Raw genomic sequence first — 22158 nt, 5'->3', positions numbered from 1 at the left:
CCTCGTTGCACACCTGTTCAGTGTTTAATGCCAGATCTGGCTATGGGATGAGTGGCTTCTCTTGACCGCACTCCTGGGTTAGTGGGAACCCTCTCTTCTCTGGGGAAAGGGTCATCCGGAAGCCGGCCTCCAGCTGGGGCACTTGTTATGACCAATAATTGTACTCAGCTGCAGCACATTAACCTCTGATAAATGGATGAGTCTAGACTCACCACCGTGGGAAACAGCAGAGCTCAATTTTGGCTACGCCATCTAGAACTGAGGCTTGGTCTTTCGATCTCTCTGAGCTTGACAATTATTAACCTACATAATCAGATTCCGTGTGAACTTCTCTTCCCAGATTAGGCATATTTCTTTTCTGGAAAGCTGCCTTAGAAAAGTGTCTCCCCAGCTGCTTGTGTGTTGCTAGCTTCCTATGAGCTCAACCTATGAGTTATTAAGGGTGAGGAAGGGAAACACTGCATAGTTACATATCTTTGGAAGATGTTCCATCTACTTTAAGGCAATAAGTTGTATTTTAAATATGCCTACTTTTAACTTCGATTCTTTAAATTTTTTTGACTATGGAAAATTTTTTTCTTTTTAATGGAATACCTTTCAACCTCCTTGATGGCACTTTACCTCACATCTTTCTGAGCCAAATTTCTGTCATCTGTCCTGGTTCCTACACCTGGGCTTTCTGCCTGGGTCACTCTGTTGGAGTCACTGTTCTGTGTCTTCCCTGTGTCCCTCCCACACACCAGGGTTTGGCCTTGCTCTTGGGGTTTGCTCCCTGCTTCTGGTCCTGGTTTGCCTGGGACTGATGGGGTTTCCTGGGACCAGAGACTTCTAGTGCCTGAGACGAGAAGATTCCAGGCAAACCAGGACATATAGGTCATCTATCCTGAGCCTGGTTCCATGGCTGCAGCCCTAAAGCTCCCTGGTGGCCTCCCTCCCTGACCTCTCCGGGGATTCCTCATTGCTGGTCTCAGCCTACCTGGTGGAACGTACAGCTGTTTAACCTTCAACTCCCTGCTTCTGATGGATGGCCTGGGGCTATGATTGCAAGTTGTTCCTTGTCTTTCAGCTAAACTCAATCTCATCTGGCCCTGCAGATGGACGCAGACTCGAAGTTCCCTTGCTGCCCCTGTGAGCAGACCCTGTCCTGTCCCCAACCCATCCACCTCAAGTGGGCTCAAGTGACCCTGACCCCCCCTGCCCCCCACCTCCCGCAGCCCTAGCTCTGAAAGGCGCATGGGGAGCTGAGTGGCTGTCAAGGAGGGTCATGGGACACGACCCTGGCTGAGAGGGAGCTGACATGTTTGTGTGGGAGGCAGAGAGAGAGGCAATGTGTCCAGGGAACAGAAGAAGCAGCAGCCCCCCAGGCCCTCCCCCTACCTCTGCCCTGTCACCACAGTTAAGCGGGGCTTGGAGGATCGGCATCTGGACTGATCACTGTGCATCTGGGAGACACACAGGTGTCTGCTGATGAATGAGTCTCTGACATCAAAGGCTCACTCACAACTGAGGGGATGATGGAGGGATGGGGATGAGCACCGTCATGTGTTAAAGCGGGTCCCAGCACAACTGACGGAGTGACTAATTTGTCCCTTGCTTTTCCTGCTGTAGATACCTTTCCTTATTCCCCTGTCTTTCCCCAGCCTTTCTATTCCCCTGCTGTAGGGAATTTTGTGTAGGTTAAAATCAGGAGTTCCTTCTGTTCGTTAAAGCTCTGCCTTATTGAGAGATGGGTGACATTTGTTCCTGAAGGGGAGGGCATGAGCTGACCTGTTGCAGGGCAGGAGGCTGAAATAGCCATATCAGAGGGAGGTGTGGACCAGAGGTAGATGTTTCTGCAGATCCTGTGAGCAATGGAGACCAACACCACTCCCATCCAGAGGTGCAGGGACCTTGCACGGATTGCGTATGTGTCGCCCTGGGGACCATGGTGAAGACCACTCACTTATTCAAGAATGCTCTACTGGATGCCTGCTCAGTGCTAGGCACACTGGTGCCGACTCTGGGTTAGCGGAACAAACAAAACAGACTAAAGCCCGTGCCTTCGTAGACCTTAGATCTTAGGAGAGACAGACACAAACCAAATGCACGAGACTTGGGCTTTTGTAGGAGGAGCTGTGAAGCCACTGGAAGGGCCTGCCCACAGGATTGTGGGTTTACAAGGATCACAGTGGCCTTTGTGTTGTGCATGGACTATGGGAGGGCAGGGGCAGAAGCAGAAAGGCCAGCTAGGAGGCTATATTTCAAGGATCCATGGGAGAGGTGATGGTGATGTGAAAGAGTTTAGATATTGGACATATTTTGAAGGTAAAGGTAAAGAGATAAAAGGTAAGGTATGAGATTAAAGGGAGAAATCAAGGAGGACTCCATGGATTCTGGCTTGAGCTACTGGAAGAATGCATCTCTATCAGCTGAACTGCAGAAGGCTATGGCAGGAATGGTTTCTTGGTAGGGAGGGGATCTTTCACAAAAATAACTGACGCCCCATTTCTCCCATTCCAGGAAGGACCACCTAGCCCATATGGCTGTGTGTGGATTAGAAATGGCATCCATTCAGGTACCTGGGTGGCTCAGCAGGTGGAGTGTTCAACTCTTGATTTCAGCTTAGGTCGTGATCCGCCGTCTTTTGGATCAAGCCCCGCATCTGGCTCGTGCTGAGCATGGCCCCTGCTTAAGATTCTCTGTCTCTGTCTCTCCCTCTGCCACTCCCCCACCCCACCGCCCACCTCTCTAAAATAAAATTTAAAAAAAATTAAGAAATGGCATCATTTCCTCCAGTGGACACAACCCTATGCCGGGGGAACAGCTTACCAAGGGGAACATTAGCTCACACAGCCTGAAGCCCTGCTGCTGTGAACAACCCTCACAACAACCACATACAAAGGCCCTGCCTCAGGCCCTGACTACTGGCATATCAGAAAGACCCCTGCAGATGGGATGGCACCAGGTGAGTACTTGGAGCAGAGTAAACTGTTATTTAGAGAATTGTTCATATCCCCATGTCAAGTCTTTTTATTTTTATTTTTTTTAAATGTTTTATTTATTCTTGAGACAGAGAAAGACAGAGCATAAGCAGGGGAGGGGCAGAGAGAGAGGGAGACACAGAATCCGAAGCAGGCTCCAGGCTCTGAGCTGTCAGCAGAGAGCCCGACCCAGGGCTCGAACTCGCAAACCGCGAGATCATGACCTGAGCCGAAGTCAGATGCTTAAATGACTGAGCCACCCAGGCGCCTCCCCATGTCAAGTCTTATAGTAAACGTTATACTTGCCTCAGCACCTATAGTGGAAGCCTGCTCGCATGAATTCACTGGAAGTATAGAGGCAGAAAACATGTTAACGAGTATTGTTGGTCTTCATTAAAAGCTAATGAATGCTGTTTTGTTTTGAAGTTATATGATCCTCTTTCATACATGCTAAGGGTAGATAAGTTCTCTATATTAATCTTTCTTTTTTTTCCAAATGTTTTTCTTTATTTTGGGGAGAGAGAGAGAATGAGAGAGAGAGAGAGAGAGAGAGAGAGAGAGAGAGAGAGAGAGAGAGGAAGAGGCAGAGAGAGGGAGACACAGAATCCAAAGCAGGTTCCAGGCCCTGAGCTGTCAGCACAGAGCCCTACCTACGTGGGGCTCAAACTCACTGACTGCGAGATCATGACCTGAGCTGAAGTCACAGTTCAACTGACTGAGCCACCCAGGTGCCCCTCTATATTAATCTTTCTTAATTGAGCAAACCACATATAGGGAAAGAATGCCTTTTATTCTTTTCTGAATGTCTTACATCAGCATTGGTATGGAGCATCCAATATATTTGCTTTGAAGAATTTGTCCCAAAGCTGAGGAGTGTTCCATTCTCTTTCATGACCAGGCGGTTCATACTTTTCTTTAGAAGGGACCTCACGTGCTATAGACTCTTCGTTTATATTCTATACTCTCATTCAAGCCCCACAACAACTCTCCGAGGTGGTAGGGTGACCTCCCATTTCACAGGGGAGAAGAGTGAGGTTTGGAAAGTAGGAATGACTTGCCCAGGACCCCTCAGCTGATACATAGCAGAGCCTGAGTGTAAATTCAGGTTTGTTTGGCTCCAAGCCCCTGCTCTCTATTGAACAGTGTTCTTCACACTGACTTCTCTGCTGTGAAACCTAGAATCCCACAGTCCCAGGGCCACAGATGTCCAGGATTTCAAGGGAATACATTCATCTTCTCTATGCCTCCTTCCCCACCTGATATCTGGGCTCCCTCTAGTCATCCTTGATGAGATGTCTTCACCCGTGGTTCCAGACACTGGTCCAAGCACAAATGCTGGGTGATAGCATGAGGGAAAGTTTAGGAAGCTTATTAGAATATGCATTTCTGGTTGTCATCCCAGAAATGTATTACTAGAAAGTTCCCAAGTGGCTTCAGTGCACAGCAGGCTTGGGGACTGATGATGGAGTGATAGGGAATGCCCTGCCTACTTCTGGAGTGGGACCTGCTCATTACTTCCGCCCCCCCCCCCCCCCCCCCCCCCGCCAAGTTCTGCCCTCTATCCCCTCTCCTCCACTCGCTCTGGCTCTTGAACTCCATCTCCCTGTAACTTTTACCTACTGGGCCTCCTTCTATACTCTGAGTCACACAGAACACGTATAACTGTTCTTGTCACAAGGACAGACTTAGAGTCACCTAACATGTCTCCATGTCTTTCCTTCTCTAGAGACAATATTCCCAGTTGTGTCACCTGCATCCCCCATTATTTGGTGCCAAGTTCACAGACCATCTGTGTTAGGTTATTCTGGAATCATGTGGGCGGTCCATGTTCTTTTAGTTGTGGCATCAGAATCAAAGGCCACACTGTAGGCATGGCGGGGCCAGTGCCACAGAGAAGGGCCCCTTGCCTCTCTGGTCCAGACCTTGCCTTCCTCTGAATGCAATGTGAAATTAGGTGGGGTGTTCTGGGTCATGGGAGGATTGGCTTCTGTGGAGTTACTGGCCAAGCTCAGTTACACAGGTATCTTTAGCACCTGATGCTGCTGAGCTGGGTTTCCTGTGTCTGCTACTGGGGCCATTGTTGACTTTGAACCATGGATTTATTCCTATTGCATTCCTTCTTGTCAGATTCTCCAGCCTCTTGATCTTTTGGATCCTACCTCTTCCCTCAGTAGATTGAGCGTTCCTCTGAATCTTTCAGAGCATCTGTTTTCACACTGGGATTTTTTTTTTTTTCTTTTAAACTGGACTCTCCAGGCCACACAGTGGTTTATGATTGTTGTTGCACCAGAGATCTTTACTCTGAGCAGTGACATATTATATACCCTTGGTATCTGTATGTATATCCAGGTTTTATATAGATATAATACATGATGTAGTGGACACAGTTGGTGCCCACCTAAATCTTCTTGGCCCTCTTACCAGCTCTGTGTCTCTTTCCCAGCTTTTTAAAGTATGTGTTCCGATGCTAATAGTTTGTACCTGTGACCTTCAGAGGATTTCCTATAGACATGGAGGTTCCTGCCCTTCCAGACTACCACGGAGCTTGGAGTGATACACCTCTCCTACCCTCTACCCCCGTACCACGGAATGACTGGCTAGTGTAGAAGTACAAACACCTTTTTATCTTAAGGCAGGACTAACTCTGAGGTGCAGTTTATACCCCAGAGCTGTCCATGGGATCAGGCTGGATCTGGAGCTTTCCCTAAAATGGTGCCCTCCTTCCTTCTTCCTCTTCCTGTGTCTCCACTTCCTTCCTGGTTTCCTCTGGGGGCAACTCCTCAGTAAGCACATGGATCTTTGGCTCAGAGTCTGTTTCTGGGAGAAGAAGGTAGTCATGGCATAAGTAGATGTATCAGATGTTCTACATGAGTATACCTACATAAACATCTCAGGGCGCTTTTATTTTTTAAAAAGCACACAAATATTTTCCACTGTAAGTTAGCTATTTCATTTTTGGTGTAGATTCAAATACAGGTATTACACATACTTTAATCGGTCCAAATGGGATTCACTGACAAGTTACCAATTCAGAAGCTTTGGGGCAAATCTTTTCTTTTTCTTTTTTTTTCTTTTTCCTTTTGGTTCTCTGACTGGGAATTGAGTGGGTAAATCTAACTTACTCATGGAAGGAAGCACATGGTTACAAAAGGGGATATTCTTTGTACCTTTCTGCTCAGGAAGGTCCCTAATTCCTTTAACATTTCTCATCTGACTTATTCCTTCTGTTATGATCTTTTTTTTTGACATTGGGTGGAGCTCACTTCCTCTTAAAGACAGTCAGTAGGCTGTCTTCCTGAAAGAATAAATACGTAAGATTTCCGCCTTTGCACCTGCAACTTTTCTACTACAAGCCCATTTAACTACTTGGAAAAGCCAGAACGACGCCTTCTGTTTAATGTACTGCGAAGCCCCACTGACTCCCTCTCCCTCAGCATCCGTACAGGTATTGATTGGTTGACTACTCACTAGGGTGACCTACAGTTCACAAAAATGCTCCAGCTTCTGGTTCGTCTCTAAGTTCTGTTAAATTTCTATCATTTGAATTTATTACCTCCTTTCCTTTCCACCACTGCTGACTACCCTTGCACAGTTCCTCTTTATCTCGTGTCAATACCATATCAGTAGGCACCAAAATACTTGCTCTGGAGTCTCTGCCTTCCATCCAGACTGTTCTCTCTGCTGCCTGAGTACATCACTGCCCTGCTCTCAAACCTTCAGTGGCTCCCCATCACCCACAGATTGATTCTCAGCTGTATTCAAGGCCCTTCGCAATCTAACCTCTAGTAGCCAATCCCTTCTGCTCCGAAATTCAAGCTAAACTGACTAACATGTATCTCCCAGACTCTCTGGCCCCTCAGCCCCAGTGTCCTGACTTTTCCTTATTCTTCAGGGTCAGCCCCTGTGCTGCCTTCCCTGGGAAGCCTTTCTGCTCTTTGCTGCAGCAGCTTGGACCCCCTTCTCCTCTGCCCGCAGTGCTTCACGTCTGCTTCTACCTCTGTAGAGGAGGTGAACTGTCAAACGCAAGGACTCTGGAGTCATGTTGCCTGGGCTGAAGCTTAGCTCTACCACTTACTAGCGTTGGTACCATGGATAAGTCACTTCATGTCCCTGCGGTATGATTTCCTCATCTGCAAAGCAGGAGACATAATGGCACCTTCCTCCCTGAGATGCTGGGAAGATTAAATGCGTTGATGTATTTCGACACTTTTAAATGCCGTGAGTGTTGTAGATGTGGTAGATATCATTTTACTCTACTAAGTATCTGTCTCTCTTCCCAAATTGAGAGTAAGTTGCTAGAAAATGGGGGCTGTCTTACTCATCTCTGTGTCCCCAGTGCCTGGCACACAGTAAGCCCTTGGTCCATATTTGTTCAATGAGTTGGGTTATTGTTGCTCTGCCAGTGGTTCGTTTGTTCACGGGTTAACTGGCAAGTATAGGATTATTTTCAATAAACTTGTATTCCCCTGAGTGGGCCACCAGCAGGTGCCAGCCCCATGTCTAGACAGGTTGATAAATGCTGTGTATCTGGGTGACTTGGCCAGGGTATTGGGTTCCTCTCAGTCTGCTTTCCTTATCTCTAGGGCCTGCTCTCTGCTTCTCTGACACCCCGTGAATATGAGGTGTTTCTTGTCCTACTTTATCCAAAGGGGCTCTATAATTCAATACCCTTATCCTTGGGTTGGAAATGTGTCCTTCTTTTATTGTGAAAGTTTAGCCTCTGTTTAGCATTCAGAACAGGAGACTATGCCAGGACTCTGGGATGTTGTGACAGCTGAATGGCAGAGGAAAAAAAGGGAAGCTTCGGAGATGTAAGAGTGAGGGGGACACAAAACATCATTTGCTTGGGCTCACCTACTCTGTGTCCTTGTCCAGAGATTCACTTTCTGATTGTTTCGCCCAGAGATAACGACAGACTCTGCTTCTCAGGACTTTGCTGGAGAAATGGGTCCCACCATAAGCCCCTCAACTAAAGATGCCAATAGAGAGTTTGGAGAGGGTTCAGCAGAGAGCAGCGACGACAATTCCGAAAGCAGAGGCTGGGAGGAGATGAGAGAGAATTCTAGAAGTAGGGCAAAAGAAGGAGGGACAATTCAGCGATTGATTTCAAGAAAATAAAGGGTGTCTATACAGACATCTAGAATTTTCTATAGGCCTGTGCTTCCACAGGGAAATTCAGGGCAGCTCTTAGGAGTGTGCGACTGGTACTGTGGATGGGAAGGGTGGCAGCTAAGACCTTTCTGTCATAGCTCCTGTTCCCGTGATCCCCAAGCAGTGATCCTTGGTCACCAAAGCTCAGGGTGGGCTCAGAGTAGACTGGAGCCATGTCGATAGGGAAGAGGGTGACCCTCCACCCCAGAGCCCTATGCTTATCTTTCTTATGTCCTGGTCCCTTCCAGTCCTTCAGTTCTGCAGACCGTGGAGGACTGCTGGCCAGGGCAGAAGTTCTCAGCTTTGATTCCCCTTTGAAAGGAGTCAATCTTTCCTTTCTATCTTCTCCCAGAACTGTTCATAGAAACCTGTGACTATGACTTTGTTTGGATGTTGCTTCCATTTTAGATCCACTTTTCTACTTTGCATTGATCCCTCGATCCTGAACTGTCTTCCCACTTTCCTTCCTTTTGCTCCTCTTCCATTTTGGGGGTTCCCCACTCTCCTCTCTCTTGCAGTTCCATATGTGTTGGGCTGGCAGGGAGGGGCTGTGGTATCTGCCCATAATGGCCCTTAGTGAAGCCAACGTGGGGAGCTTTCGTAGCTGGGATAATCCTGGGGGTCTGACTGTTTCAGCTGGCAAACTGCTTGGAGACCCTAGCCTACCCTAGGGTTGGCAAGGATCTTGGTTTCTGTTTGGCTTGACCTTGAGTGAGTTCAAGTATTGCTCTCTAACTTCTTCATCCATTCAGCATTTAGTGTGCACTTGCAACAGGCCAGTTACTGTTCTAGGTACTGGGGAGGCAGAGAGGTAAACAAGATCCAGTTACAACAAAGAGCTCACAAGCTGGTGTTTAGTCTGCCGCTTTTGTACGAAACTATAATACAGTGTGGAAAGTATGATATTAATAATATGAAAAAGATTTGGGTAGATGGAGGGAAATTGAATCCTCGGACCACACTTCCTTTCAAATGCTGACTCCATCCTGGGTGGTCACTTGGGTGGTTGCCATGATATAAATAAACATTGATGATGCCAGGCTATTTGGGCTCTGTCTGAATGGCAGCCCATTTCCTTTCTCCTCAGGGCAAATTACAAAACAACAATAATCATTAGCTTCTTTCTACCAAGATAACCATGAAGATATTTCTAACCCATGCTGGCTTTCAACAGCCACATTCTGACCGTTATTTATTGAAGGGCAGACCCAGCTTTTAGTTTTACAAGACTCTCTGGAGAATACTGGGCTCTGTGAAAGTAGGCTAGGAAGAGATCTCTCATGAATGACCTCTTTTCAGAAGGGTAGGTGGATGGGAGGGTAGTAAAAAAGCCGTAGACCTGTAGTTAGAACACTACAGGTCTGGTCCCAGTCTATTCACCAATTAACCTAATGTCCTTGAGCCTCGGTTTCCTCATTTGCAAAATGGGGACAAGAACAGTCTCCATCTTTTGGGTCATGGTAAGGCCTGGATGAGAACATGCATACAAAGCACTTAGAATGCAGGCACAGCTATGGTGGTGATGATGACAGAATATGTGACTTTGGGAAAGTCACTTAGATACTCTCGCCTGTTTCCTCATCTACAGAAGGAGTGAGTCTCACAGGAGCATTTGGAATCTTATTCAGCAATATTTCTTGAGCATCTTTCATGTTGGGGCCTCACTGGGGATTTAGCAAAGGGCAAGGCCTGGCCCTCACCCTCCAGAAGCTCACCACTGGGGAAGGGGAACACACACACACACACACACACACACACACACACACACACACACTGCTAACAGAATACAAGATCTCAAAGAGCTGTGAGGTTCACGAGTGTAAGTGTTCCGGGCAAGAAGCTCCTGGAGAGCTTGATGGAGAGGCAGTGTTTGACCTGCGCTTTGAAGAGTGAGTGGAGGGAGATTGCCTTCCCCTGCTGAAAGACACTTTATCTTCAGGGTAAGGGCCAAACCGCTTGCCTAAGGACACCAGGTTCTCTGTCTCAGCATCCTGCTGCTTCTCTACCTTTGCCTCTACCAGGGCCCCTTGCACTGGGATATTTTCAGCACCTAAAAATATATTGTAACTTCTCTTGCCTTGTGCCCATCGTTGCACATACCGGTTCTATTGGTCTGTAACTTGCTCCTCACTCTACTAGAGGGTGTAGCAGAGTGGACAAGCAAGGCACTAGGGGCTGACTGTGGGGTCTGTCATAGCTTTGCCCCTACCAGCTGGTGGGGCTTCTGCTGTGTTAGTCTCTTGGTGAGTCAATGTCCTCATCTGCAAAATGGGGGTATAGGATTAAATGAAGGTGGCTGTGAGGATTAAATGAGGTAATACATGCAAAGCACTTGCCAGCTGGGCCCACAGTAATCACTGAATAAATATGAGCAGTTGTGATAAACACTCTACACCTGGCTTGCTCCTGCTTACTCATTACCTCTGTTAGAGGTCTTTTCCTGCACAGGCCAGCAACTAGGGTCGGGTTGTTTTTTCCCATAGGTATCTCCTCTTCTACCAAAGCACCCACACCTGTCATCTATTCTAGGCGTCCCGACCAGATTGCAAACATCATGAGGACAGACCGCGCCAGTCAATTGTGTTGGCTGCTGGGAGGGACACAAGGTAGGCACTCAGTAAATAATGAATGACACGGGGTGAAGTTTCCAGGGATGGGGAAGGAAGCCTCTTGGGGCGGGGGAGGGGGGTGGTGGAGGTGGGCCGCTGAGTACTGTGAAGATGAACAGGCAGGTGGACCTTGACACTGCAGGCGGCAGGGAGAGCCTGGGCGTCCAGTGGTTCCAGGGCTCTCGCCCGCCCCTGAACAGACCCTAGGCGGGCGCAGCGCCCCCAGCCGAGGACTGTGTTCCACTTTGGCCAGGTCCGCGCCCTGGGGAGAAAATGCAGCTAGACGGGTCGGGCGAGAGCGCTCGGGCCCCGCCCCCGGCCCCGCCCCTCGGCGCTCCCTCCCCGCCGCAGCCGGAGCAGCTCCTGGGCCGCACCGCCCCCGCGCAGGGCGGGCTCGGCGCGCTTATTCCGCCCGGAGGAGCGCAGCTGCGGGCTCGCCGCCGGCCGCCGCTGCGGGATGCTGCGCTCCACGTCCACCGTCACCCTGCTCTCGGGTGGCGGCGCCGGGGCGCCCAGCAGGAGGGTGAGTAGCTGGGGGCGGGAGCCGCCGCCGTCCCGCTTCCCCGACCCGGCAGTCCGGCTGTAGCGGGGTCTGGCGTTGGGGACGCGCGGGAGCGGGGCCCCGACCCCGACGCCCTACCCTGGACTCAACTCTCCCGTCCTGTCCCAGCTCCGGCCATGACCCTTCTCTGGATGCCCAGCCAACGGCTCGGCTCGTAGGGCTTAGGGGACTTTGTGGAATTCCCAGAAATTTCCTCTCCTTCCTGCCTTCTGTGTCAGGCCACGTTTATTGGCGGCACGAGTTTAAAAAGCAAGGGAAACAATTTCTGTGGTGTGCCTACTTGAGACTCAATGGTAATGAATATCTTTAACACCCAAAATTGCCTCCTTTCAGCGATTAAAAGCAAAGGTCACTGGTCCCCGCTGGTGATAGAATAACACCGATTCTGAAGTGAGTTTAGCCAAGGTAGGCTTCACCTGACAAGGTAGAGATCAGCAGCTGGACACCTGGGAGCTCAGTGGTGTGGGACTTGGGTTTATGCAAACCACTTTGTTCGTTCTGATTTAAATATTGCATCTTTCCTCGCCTCCCCAGATGCTTTGTGAAAGATGCTAGGCACGTGCTGTTGTATCTTTCCCATTCTGTATCTCTTCCAAGATCAGTGCCTCAGAGCGCACTGCCAGGGCCTTGGGCGGTGGCTTTTTAGTTCATCCCTTCTTCATAATATTCATATTTATCAATCAGTGCTTCTTTTCAGTGGTTGAGATTTCTCTTATCATGTTCCCCAAGTTTTAGCTAAACAGATGCTTAAGTCCAAGCCAGGACCCCCTTCGGCACTCCCATCTTCTAGTCTCATAGACGTACCTGTTTACGTTTCCATACCTCAACCAGGTGACTAGCAGTCCCCTTATGTGCTGCCTTCCTTTAGCTCTAGAAGGAAGACCTGTGTTACTCTTGGGTGTGGGCCAGGTGATGGATTCTGAGGGGGCAGATGTGTGCACACGCGCATGTGTGTGTATGTGTGTGCATGTGTATACACCAGACACCCAGGGTTGACAGAACTCTGGCTTCTCAGTTATTAGCTTTGTAAAGCAAGATCCCCATTGGGTCCAAGTGGGTTTCCAATCACAGTCCCAGCCTTACTGCAAGACAGGCATTAGCCTTTTTTTCTATGGAAATCTTGCTCAGTTGGAATACAATTGTGATTGAGAAAGAATGAAGTCACTGAAAAACCAGCCCTGGGCCTAGACAGAGGCACGGGGGGGGGGGGGGGGGGGGGGGGGACCAGAATGCATGAAATAGTCCAGTCCTCCTTCAGAGATGGGTGGCTAGAGTGGGTGACTGCAGATGTGATTAGTGTACTAGGTAGCCCTTCTGAAGATTGTTTTTCTCAAATGTTCACTTTCAAGTATTTCATTGTAAGAAGCACAGTGGACAGACTATTGGAAAGGCTTTGCCTTTTGAATAAGACAACCAAAGTACCTAGGACCAGAGGGGTCAGGGAGCTGAATCACCATGTAGGGCTGTTCTGAGTGCATGAGTACTGGTGCACTTGTTCAGGAAAGAAGATTTTTACAGGTTCTAGGATTCCCTTCATGATTTCCAACTCTGCTCGTGATTTGCAAATGCCACGGGTCCTGTCTATGTGTATGTGTATGGGGGGCATGGTGAGAAGATACGATCTGTTGCTTGATTTTTTTAAACAACACTTGGAGATTTCCTTCTGGATGATACAGGGCTAGGTGTCGGGGCCTACTCTACCCATGGAGGCAGTCATTGTCACAGACTACCGTCGTACAAAGTGATGGTTGTTATAGTGGGGTCCATTGTGAACAAAGTCGAGTGAAGCTAACAGGAAGGGTTCTTCCCAAAGCATCTGAGGAAGACCTCCCTTTTCAGGAGATACTGGAGTTCAGTCTTGAAGGGTGCATAGGAGTTCGTGGGGCGATTGACAATGGGACACTGAAAGGAGGAAATATCACTCATTTAAATGAAGCTCTTGGTATATATTGTATCATAATGGCACATTGCATTTTCTTTAGGGCAAAAACGTTTATTTCTTGGAAAGATAAAAATGGGATGTCTTGAAATTAAAATTGTAGACTAAGTAATCATGGAAATTGTTCCTGAAGTTGAAAGTCTGTCAATAAACTCTGTATCATCCCGTCTTTCCTCTTGGCTGTTATTGGACAAGTGATGGTCTTAAACAAGAACATGCTAGCCATCAAAATAGCATTTCTGTTTTGTCCAAAGAGCTTACCAAATTAGGGACTGCAGAGGAACCAGGCTATGTTGGTCCAGATATTCAAGTAAACTAGCAATGGTGGTGACAGCTGACACTGAACAGGGAGTTTTCTGAGTCAGCCAGCCAGGGAGGTGCAGCCAGACCAGACTGTCACCAATTATCCCTTGTTCAATGGCTGCCACCTACAATTTGTACTTCCTTTTTATCTGAAATCATCTCTCAAAGGGGGGAAAAAAAAACTGGTGGGAGAGTAATTTCTGTCAGCTGATAAGCAAAGCTCTGAGTGGCATTTACGGATGCCAACCCATTTACGGGTTGTGAAATTAAAAAAACAACAATCCTACCTTCAGTTGCGCGCTAAAAATAGTTTTATCTGTGGCAACAACAGGAAGATAGATTGGCTGGAGAAGAACCATGGATGGAAGGATGACCTTAGAGAATGGGGGGAAACATTAAAAAAACTATGGACATTGCTTCATGATTTTGAAGGGAATTTTGTAAATGAAGTTAATCCCACTAAATGAGCCTTTGACATGAAAGGTCAGTTGTGTGGCCAGGTTGTGCTCTTTGCGGGGGGAAGGCACGTGTTGCTTTGTGCAGCCAAATACTTTTGGTTCAGCTGTTGAGCCGGGGCGATGAGAGGCACGCATCTGTCAAGAGTTTCCTCCAGCATCACACTGTCTTGATAATAAGAGACTCTTGGCTGGTGTTGCCGGTATCCTGGCCCCTGGGTGGCTCGTAAAAAGAAAAACAAAACAGAGGCAAACCCAAAAAGGCCACAAGGATAGGACTGTCTCGTAGCCTGCTCTTGCTGATAGTTCTTTCTATTTGGCAAGGGCTTTTTCTGTCAAAACCCAGCTGGCCTGCCAGTTATCCCTCCTTCACTAATGCACTCTCCTAGGTCCCATTTCTGTCTGACTGGCTCAAAAGAATTTTCCTTAGGTGGCCACTGAACGGGTCAGACAGGTGTTTACCTCACTTCCTTTTCACAGAAACATCTGTGTGCATAACTTATGTATCTGTGGGCTCTGTAGGAAAGGACATGGCATCGGGTGTCTGGGAGAAGTTAGCTAGCTGCAGCACCCACCAGGGATGGGTGGGTCGGGGGCCCGTTGCACCCAGGAAGCAGGCTGGCTCCTCACCAGGGCCTCCTGGAGCCAGCCCCTGAAAGACCAAGTTGCAAAGTTTTGGAACCCTGGCATCCTCAGGGCTTAGCCCAAAAGCCTCTCTCACTAAAGTATGACATCGGTGCTTTGGTTCACCCATCTTCCTGTGTCAGAGGTAGGACGAACAGACCTGAGTCTTGGAGACTCTTCAGGAAACTCAAGATAGCGATCCCTTGGTTGTCCGGCAGAGGGTATGGAGTGGGATTCTGGCTGGTTCCTTGTCTCCAGTGCCCCGTGGGAGGGCTGCATATGTGGTCTGTGTCATGGTTCGTCTGCACTGAGTGTGCACACAAGAAACCCAGATGCTCGGCTTCTGATCTCTTGGAAAAGCCTTTCAAGTCAGTCAGCCTTAAAAATCGTCTAATCGAGCTCAAGGAGCTGTGGGTCCAGGGCTAACTAATCAGAGACCATGTTGAAAAGGTTCCATCTGAGATACTTGAAGCAATTACTTGCGTCATGGCCTTAGGGCTTACCGCAGTGAGCTCTCCCAGCCTAGAACAGTTGCAGTGTTCTCCAAGCACACGGAAGAGTCACACGGGGGTATTTCCCTCTGCCCCGCTTGAGGTGAGGGATGGTGCTAAATTTCAGTCACGCTGCTGACTCTTACTTACACTTGAAGGCCAGAGTGCTCTTTCTAAAATGCAAAATACAGAGCCCAATGACTCTGCTTCAGGAGCCCCCTTTGTCCTGCCAGCAGCGGCTACAAATTCCTTACTTTAGCATTCAGGCCTTTCTGATCTGGCCTTAGGCTTCCTTGTTCCCGTCCCACACTTGTTCCAAATATTCCAAATTTCTTGCCATTCCCAAACCTTTCATGCTGTTCCTTGCCTCTTTCATGCCTCTCTGAGGAAGGGGCAGCTTCCAGGAAGCCTATCTGAACTCTCCTTTTCCGTGTTCCCCTAGTGGCCTGTGCACCCCGTCATTGCTTGCATCCACTGGCTGTGATTAACTACTTGAGGAGAGGGGTTAGGGACCCTGCCTCCCCAGGCCTGGTGCAATTGGTATGTAAAAAGAGGTGTGTGTCATCAGGGTCCTAAAGAAGCCACACTTCACACTCAATTGGCAAACAGGAAACCAGGAAGAGAAGCTTGGGCTAAAGCCAGGCCGTCACCTCTGGCTCACCTGGGCAGGAAGCAGGTGACAGAAGGATGTGAGTGCTGGCCCAGGTGAAGAGTTTGACGGTTCTGGGAAAGCCTCCAAATATTCCAGTCTCCTCATCCTGTTGAACAAGTTGGAGTTTCATTCCATTGGTTAAGTCAGTGGTTCACCCTAGTTATATGTAGAATCACTGAGAAGCTTAAAATATCTAAGCCTCAGACTCATTTAAGCCAGACTGTTTAAATGAGAACGTCTGAAAGTAAAGAATAACACCAGTATTTTTCAGGAAGCTCCTCAGGTGATTCTAATGTGCAGCCAAGAATGGGAACTATCTCTTGAATTATCACTGTCTCCTTATAGCTTTCTTGGAAATACCCTCCTGAGACAGTGTTCTGGAAGCTTCCTTCAAGTTTGGAAGGAGCAAGGTGGGGGGTTGGGGGCAGAGCAGGAAGCCCTAACACCCCCGGTCACACTGCTATTTGTGTGCATTCACTTACCTGCATTTCCTGTCTGTATTATGGCATTCCTGGGTACATTGTGTGCTTGTCCAGAAGGGAGCCATTGAGGGCAGGAAGGAGGAGCGCTCACTGTCCTTGTCTTTATGAATTTTGTCTGGTGTCAGGCCTGACACAGGAAAGAGGGGCTCTAGAGCACTTTATACCACCTACAAAAAGTGTCCCTGTATGCAGATAAGCTACTGTCCCCCGGGCCATATTTGGCCCTCTGGGCTTGTTTTGTTTGCCTCTGAGATATGAATGTTTTTTATGGTGGTCTGCAAAACCTAAATACTTACTATTTGGCCCTCTACAGAAAAGGTTTGCCCCACCCTGATGTAGATCATCAGGCCTGCAAGTTCAGGGCCACAGCAGAGCTAAGAGGCCTACTCCAGGTGGGGCATGCCGTGTCTCACACAGCCTGACCCACATACTCCAAAGATTTTATGCTTGTGCTGAGCAGAGTGTGGTGTGTGTCCTTCCAGCCACAACCACAGGGACCACACCTGCTCTTGTTAGGTGGAACTGGGCAGGAACCCACAGTCACAAAGTGGACCAGGCCTTAGAGAAATGTAAATACATTTGGCTAATTTCCTTAGGGAAATCTTTGTAAACTGATTAGCAACACCATCCACCCCCACCCCATCCCTGGGTCATCTTCTCCACCCTTTTTATTCGAGATGATAGTTTTCTCTTTGGTAAGCCCAGGTGCTGAGGCTGAGAGCATGATGGTATGTGGATCTCTAGATTCCCCCATAGATGGAGACCCAGCCTTCTGCCTCCACAAAGAGGGGGTGGGTAGGTCAGAAACAAAGCCTCAGAGGACTTGGGGAGCTCCCAGGTGCCCTGAGTTGCAGACAAGGGCTTTGTTGTGAATTTTCATGTGGAGGAGGCTTGAATACTAGCTGCTCCTCCCTGTTGTCCCTACCAGAGGGGCTGGTTTGAAGAAAGTGGAAGGCTCTCTGGGGAGTTTCAGGCTGTGTTTTAATTCATCTTAAAAAGAAACTCATACTGACATTTAATTTACTGAGCAAGTGCCCATTATGTGTTGATACTATGCTAAGCACTGTAAGAATAGCAAAAACAAAGCACAAAGCTTGCTTGATCTCTCCCCCTATTTTTTCCTTTCTGTTCATGTTGTAATACATGGAATATAATGGGAAGTACTCAATTTTTTGAGTCCTTGAACTCAGATTTTAGTGTTAGTCCCTTCCTCCAAAGGGAATGGCTTTGATTGTTGAATGGCTCCTGATTGTCTTCCACTAGAGACCTTGCTTCTCCATCAGGCATTTGTAGCTTGTTAGAGTTTGGCCCCTGCCTGTTTGTTTTCCTCTTCACTCTAGTGTAGGCTGCAGGCCCACTTGGAGTCTCAGAACTTTCGCACATCTGTGCCTTTGGCCAGCCTGGAGCAAATTCCTTGCCTGGTAGTTGTTTGCTGTTATTCTGATGATGGATTCTCCAAACCTCAATGGACTGCAAAGTCTTATTATCTTTCTATACCTAGCTCAAATGTCACCTCTAGGAGCCTTCAGTATACTCCTGTGTCCAGTTAAGACTATTGTTCTTCTTATATTCTTACTGCTATATAAGGAATGCAGTTCTACCATGCCTTAACCACCAAGGTACCCTGCCTCTCAGGACTTTGTGTTGGTTACACTGAGTGTTCTTATTTGCTTTGTTTGGGTATGTTTTTGGATTCTGAGCTCTTGGGAACAAGGCTGTTTCTTTTTTATCTTGGTACCCTCATTGCCCTTAAAAATATTTTACAAGTAGTAAGTGCTCTGTAACCTAGTAATGAAATACACTGAATCTACCACCTTCCTGCTTTTGGTCCACTGGAAGATTCCCTTGCCTGTAGGGACAGCTAATCCCATAACTGTGGTGTTCCCACTAAGTAAGATTCAGTTTTCCTCAGTGCTCAGAATACAGGGCTGAGCCTGCTGCTGTGGGAGCAACAACAGCTAGTAGGTGTTGACACATGTATGTGTGTGCGTGTGTGCACTTGTGCAAGTCTGTATATGTGTTTACACACCTGTATGTATACATGTGTGTGCATCAGATGGGGTGCAGGAGAAAAGCACTTTTCTCTGCAAAATTATGCTATGGATTAGAGCAGCCTATCACAGAAGATTATTGAATATCATGGACTTGGATTGCCTACCTGGTGTGAGTTACACTTTGATGTTTGTGCAAATGCCAGCTGGTTTCAACCGGTCCAGGCAGCCTGGAGTCAGAGGTTTGCCTTTCTCTGGCAGAAGTCGGATTCCCATCGGTGCTCCTGCCTGTCAGCTGGGAGAGCTGCCCCCTAGCTGGAATGGGTGGTTTGTCTTTGGCCAACATGACTGATGGTGAGCCCTGAAGGTTTGGTGCAAAGTTGGCCACATTGGAGGCATGTAGTCCTGGGGCCATGAGGGGATGAAGCTTGCCCATAGGAACGTAAAGATGGAGAGTGATTGTGAAACCAAGTCACTGAGTTGAAAGAGCTGGGGTTTTTAGATCCAGAGGAAAAGAGGTTCAGAGGGAAGGAGGCCCTGTGTAGAGAAAGGGGAATTCTATTCCTGCCCTGAGGTCAACCCCAGGTCCATTAGGGAGGAGTTCCGAGGGAACAGGAAGCTGGAGGTGCTGGGTAGCAAAATGGGGTATCTCGAAGGTAGGTGACCATGTGTGTGGAAGTGCTAACATATATCCCACATGGGCTCTTTTACCTGTGCATGGAAGATGTTATCCTCAGTCTCCCACCTGGCAGGTACATTGGTGGGTGGGTGGGTTCCTCTGTAGGTCAGCAGTTTGGACTTAAAAGGTCTTTTACAATCCCATCCCATTCTGAGTTTGTGGGCTGCAGGGTGGTTTGCTCAGAAGCCACCCTGTGGATGGGTGCAAACCAGGTCAGGGGGTATATTAATTTGCTAGGGCTGCTGTGAAAAGTACTACAAACCAGGTGGCTTAAACAACAGACATTTATTATCCTCTGGTTGGGAGCTAGAAGTCCAAAATCAAGGTATTGACAGGGTTAGTTCCTTCCAAGGGCTGTGAGGGAGTGATCTGTTCCAGGCTTCTCTCGTTAGCATGTTCACATGCTCTTCTCCCTATATATGTGTCTGTCTGCACGTTCCCCTTTTTATAAGGATATCTGTCATTTTGGGTTTCTGTTTTTTTTATAAAGGTTTTTTTTTTTAATTAGTGAGAGAAAGAGAGTGTGCGTGTGCGAGTGAGTAGGAGAGGGGCAGAAAGAGGGAGAGAGAGAGAGAGAGAGAGAGAGAATCCCAAGCAGGTTCTGAACTACCAGTGCAGAGCCTGATGAAGGGCTCAAACCCACCAACTGTGAGGTCATGACCTGAGCCAAAATCTAGAGTCAGATGCTCAACTGACTGAGCCACCCAGGCGCCCCAAGGATATCAGTCATTTTGGATTAGGGCTCACCCTGATGACCTCAGTTTAACTTAATAACCTCTGTAAAGACCCTGTTTCCAAATAAGGTCACATTCTGAAGTTCTGGGGTTAAGACTCCAATATACAAATGTTAGGGGGACACAGTGCAGCCTATAACAGGGACAAGCCCATGGGGCTGGGTACTCTGGGTGCTGCTGGGGCCCTCTTTGGACTTTTCCAGTGGCCAGATCACTTCTCCCTGGGAAATCACAGCAGGTCCTGGCTGTGACATTGGGGTGAAATAGACATATGGCATTAAGCATATTCCCATTGTTGTGCAAACATCACCACCATCCATCTCCAGGATGTTATCATCTTCTCAAACTGAAACTCCATACCTGTTAAGGAATAACTCCCCACTTCTCTGTGTCCTCAGCCCCTGGCAATCACTGATCTGTCTGTCCCTAGGAATTTTGACTATTCTATATACCTTGTATAAGTGGAGTCATACAGCTGAGAGAGCTGTCATTGTGTCATACCCATGTCTTTGCATGATTGGCTTCCTTCACTTAGCATAATGTCCTCAAGGTTCATCCATGTTGCAGCATGTGTCAGAACTTCCTTCCTTTTTAAGGCCGTGTGATATTCCATTCTGTGTATATACCACATTTTATGTATCCATTCATCCACCGATGGACATTTGTGTCGCTTTCAGTCATTGTGCATAGTGCTGCTACGAACATGAGTGTATAGACTTTTAAATAACCTTGTGCTTCTGTATATGCATGTCTGTTAGAGAAAAATTCAATATATAGCCAAGGAGAAAGCACTTTCACAGTCCAGTCACCACTGTGTATATTTTGACCTTTGTCCCTCTAGCTGTATTTTGACCAGTGCAGGTGAGATACGATCATTCTATACATACTGTTACAGAACTCGAGCCAAAATCAAGGTATCAACAGGGTTAGTTCCTTCCAAGGGTTGTATGGGAGTGATCTGTTCCAGGCTTCTCTCTTGAGCATGTTCACATGCTGTTCTCCCTGTATGTGTGTCTGTCTGCAAATTCCCCCTTTTATAAGGATATCTGTCATTTGGGTTTCTGTTTGTTTGAATGCTATGACATTACTCGGTAATGTCCTCGTTTTGAGCAGCAGGGTGGTGAGTTGCCTGATCTGGACCAGGCAAACATTGGTCTTATCCTCAGAGTCCCCTGTGCGGTTGGTACGATCACCTCATTGCTAAGTGGGGGAGACGGCACTGAGAAGCACAAGGTCACCCAGCTCTTTGTACCTCTGGCACGGGTTTGTAACTGGCTTCTCTCCGTCTCTCCTAGGCAAATGTCTGCAGACTGCGGCTGACTGTACCTCCCGAGAGTCCAGCTCCAGAGTCAGGTGAAAAGAAGGTCGAGAGAAAAGAACAAGTAAGCCGTCTCCGAGCAAAGCTGTGACAAGTTCTCATCTTTACTCTCTTTTATTTTCACCCCGTCCCCCGCGTCCACCCCCCACCCCTCCACCCCGGTCCTCTAGCCAGTGTATTCACAGAGTCTGAATGTCAGCGATCTGCCGATGAAAAGCCCTCTCGACCTTGCCACCCCATCTTCCCTCTTCCCAGAAGCCAGACTGCCCTGCCCGGCTGGCCCTGCTGGCCTCCTGCCCCTGCTCTTGTTTCCTGGTGAACGCTGGCTCTGTGTTGCCTCAAAGCTGTGGGGACGCTGGCCTTAGTGGCAGGTGCTGTGGCAGGGAACGAGTTTTTCCTGAAAGAGCCCAGTCCTGTTGAGTCAAAGGGCCCATTGTGAGCTGCCTGCGGCAGAGCCTTTCTCAGCAGCTGGAGGCCGAAGGCCCAGCTCACGGTGGAGGCCGCCTGGAGAGGAGAAGCCCAGCAGGCAGCCTGGGCACGGGGCGAGGGCACTTGGCTGGAGGGAGGGGGAGGTCATCAGATTTTTGTGCCAGCTTCTGTGCTAAGTGCTGGGCCATGAAGATAAGTCTGACCTTGTCCTTGTCTTGGAGGAGCTCGAAGGTTTTCGGGTGAGGCAGACGTATGAACAAGGTTGATGTGACACTCAAGTGTTAGGATCCGGAAGTGCAAGAAGGGCTCCGGGACCACGGGAGAGGGAATAACTGACTGCCTGGGGAGTCACCGAAGCAGAGACTTAAAGGCTGCATAGGAGGTGCCACTCACTTCCGGGTCTGTTGTCCCGGGCAAGCCATTTTTCTCATTCACAAATAGTTACGGGGCGCCTACTGTATTCCAGGCGCTGTGCATGTGCACATAGTATACCATAGTATATACTACACTGTGAGTAGAGTAGTGAACAAAGCAGTGAGCAAAAACATGCCTGTCACTCACCAAGCTTATCTTCCAGTTAGAAGGAGAATGAAAATTTTTAAATAAAGCATATTTTATGGAGTTTAGAAGGTAGTAAGTGCTGATGGAGACACCTAGAGCAAGAGAAGGGGATGAGAGTGCCAGGGGTTAGGTAGTAATTTTTCTTGTGTGTATATTTTGTGTAAGTATAAAAGAAAACAGTGAAATGATTTAATATATGACCGTATAAGTTTTATAAA

At 48.2% G+C, this 22158-nt stretch overlaps 1 protein-coding gene across 3 annotated transcripts in view; it reads left to right on the top strand.

The window, feature by feature from the left end:
* Window positions 1–11086: 11086 nt before the first annotated feature.
* The window catches only part of LOC101088492 (myocardial zonula adherens protein), a 91526-nt gene continuing 80454 nt past the window's right edge, over window positions 11087–22158 (top strand). For all 3 annotated transcript variants that reach the window (XM_011282897.4, XM_019832355.3, XM_019832356.3), the window contains exons 1-2: window positions 11087–11243; window positions 20928–21014. In XM_011282897.4, coding sequence (XP_011281199.3) covers window positions 11178–11243; window positions 20928–21014 — 153 coding nt within the window. In that variant the 5' untranslated portion in view covers window positions 11087–11177. The remainder of the gene's footprint in view (window positions 11244–20927; window positions 21015–22158) is intronic.

Source organism: Felis catus, chromosome B3, assembly GCF_018350175.1.
Source record: "Felis catus isolate Fca126 chromosome B3, F.catus_Fca126_mat1.0, whole genome shotgun sequence".
NCBI classification, from domain to species: domain Eukaryota; kingdom Metazoa; phylum Chordata; class Mammalia; order Carnivora; family Felidae; genus Felis; species Felis catus.
The sequence above is the reverse complement of the archived record's forward strand: the minus strand, read 5'-3'. Positions and strand labels throughout refer to the sequence as shown.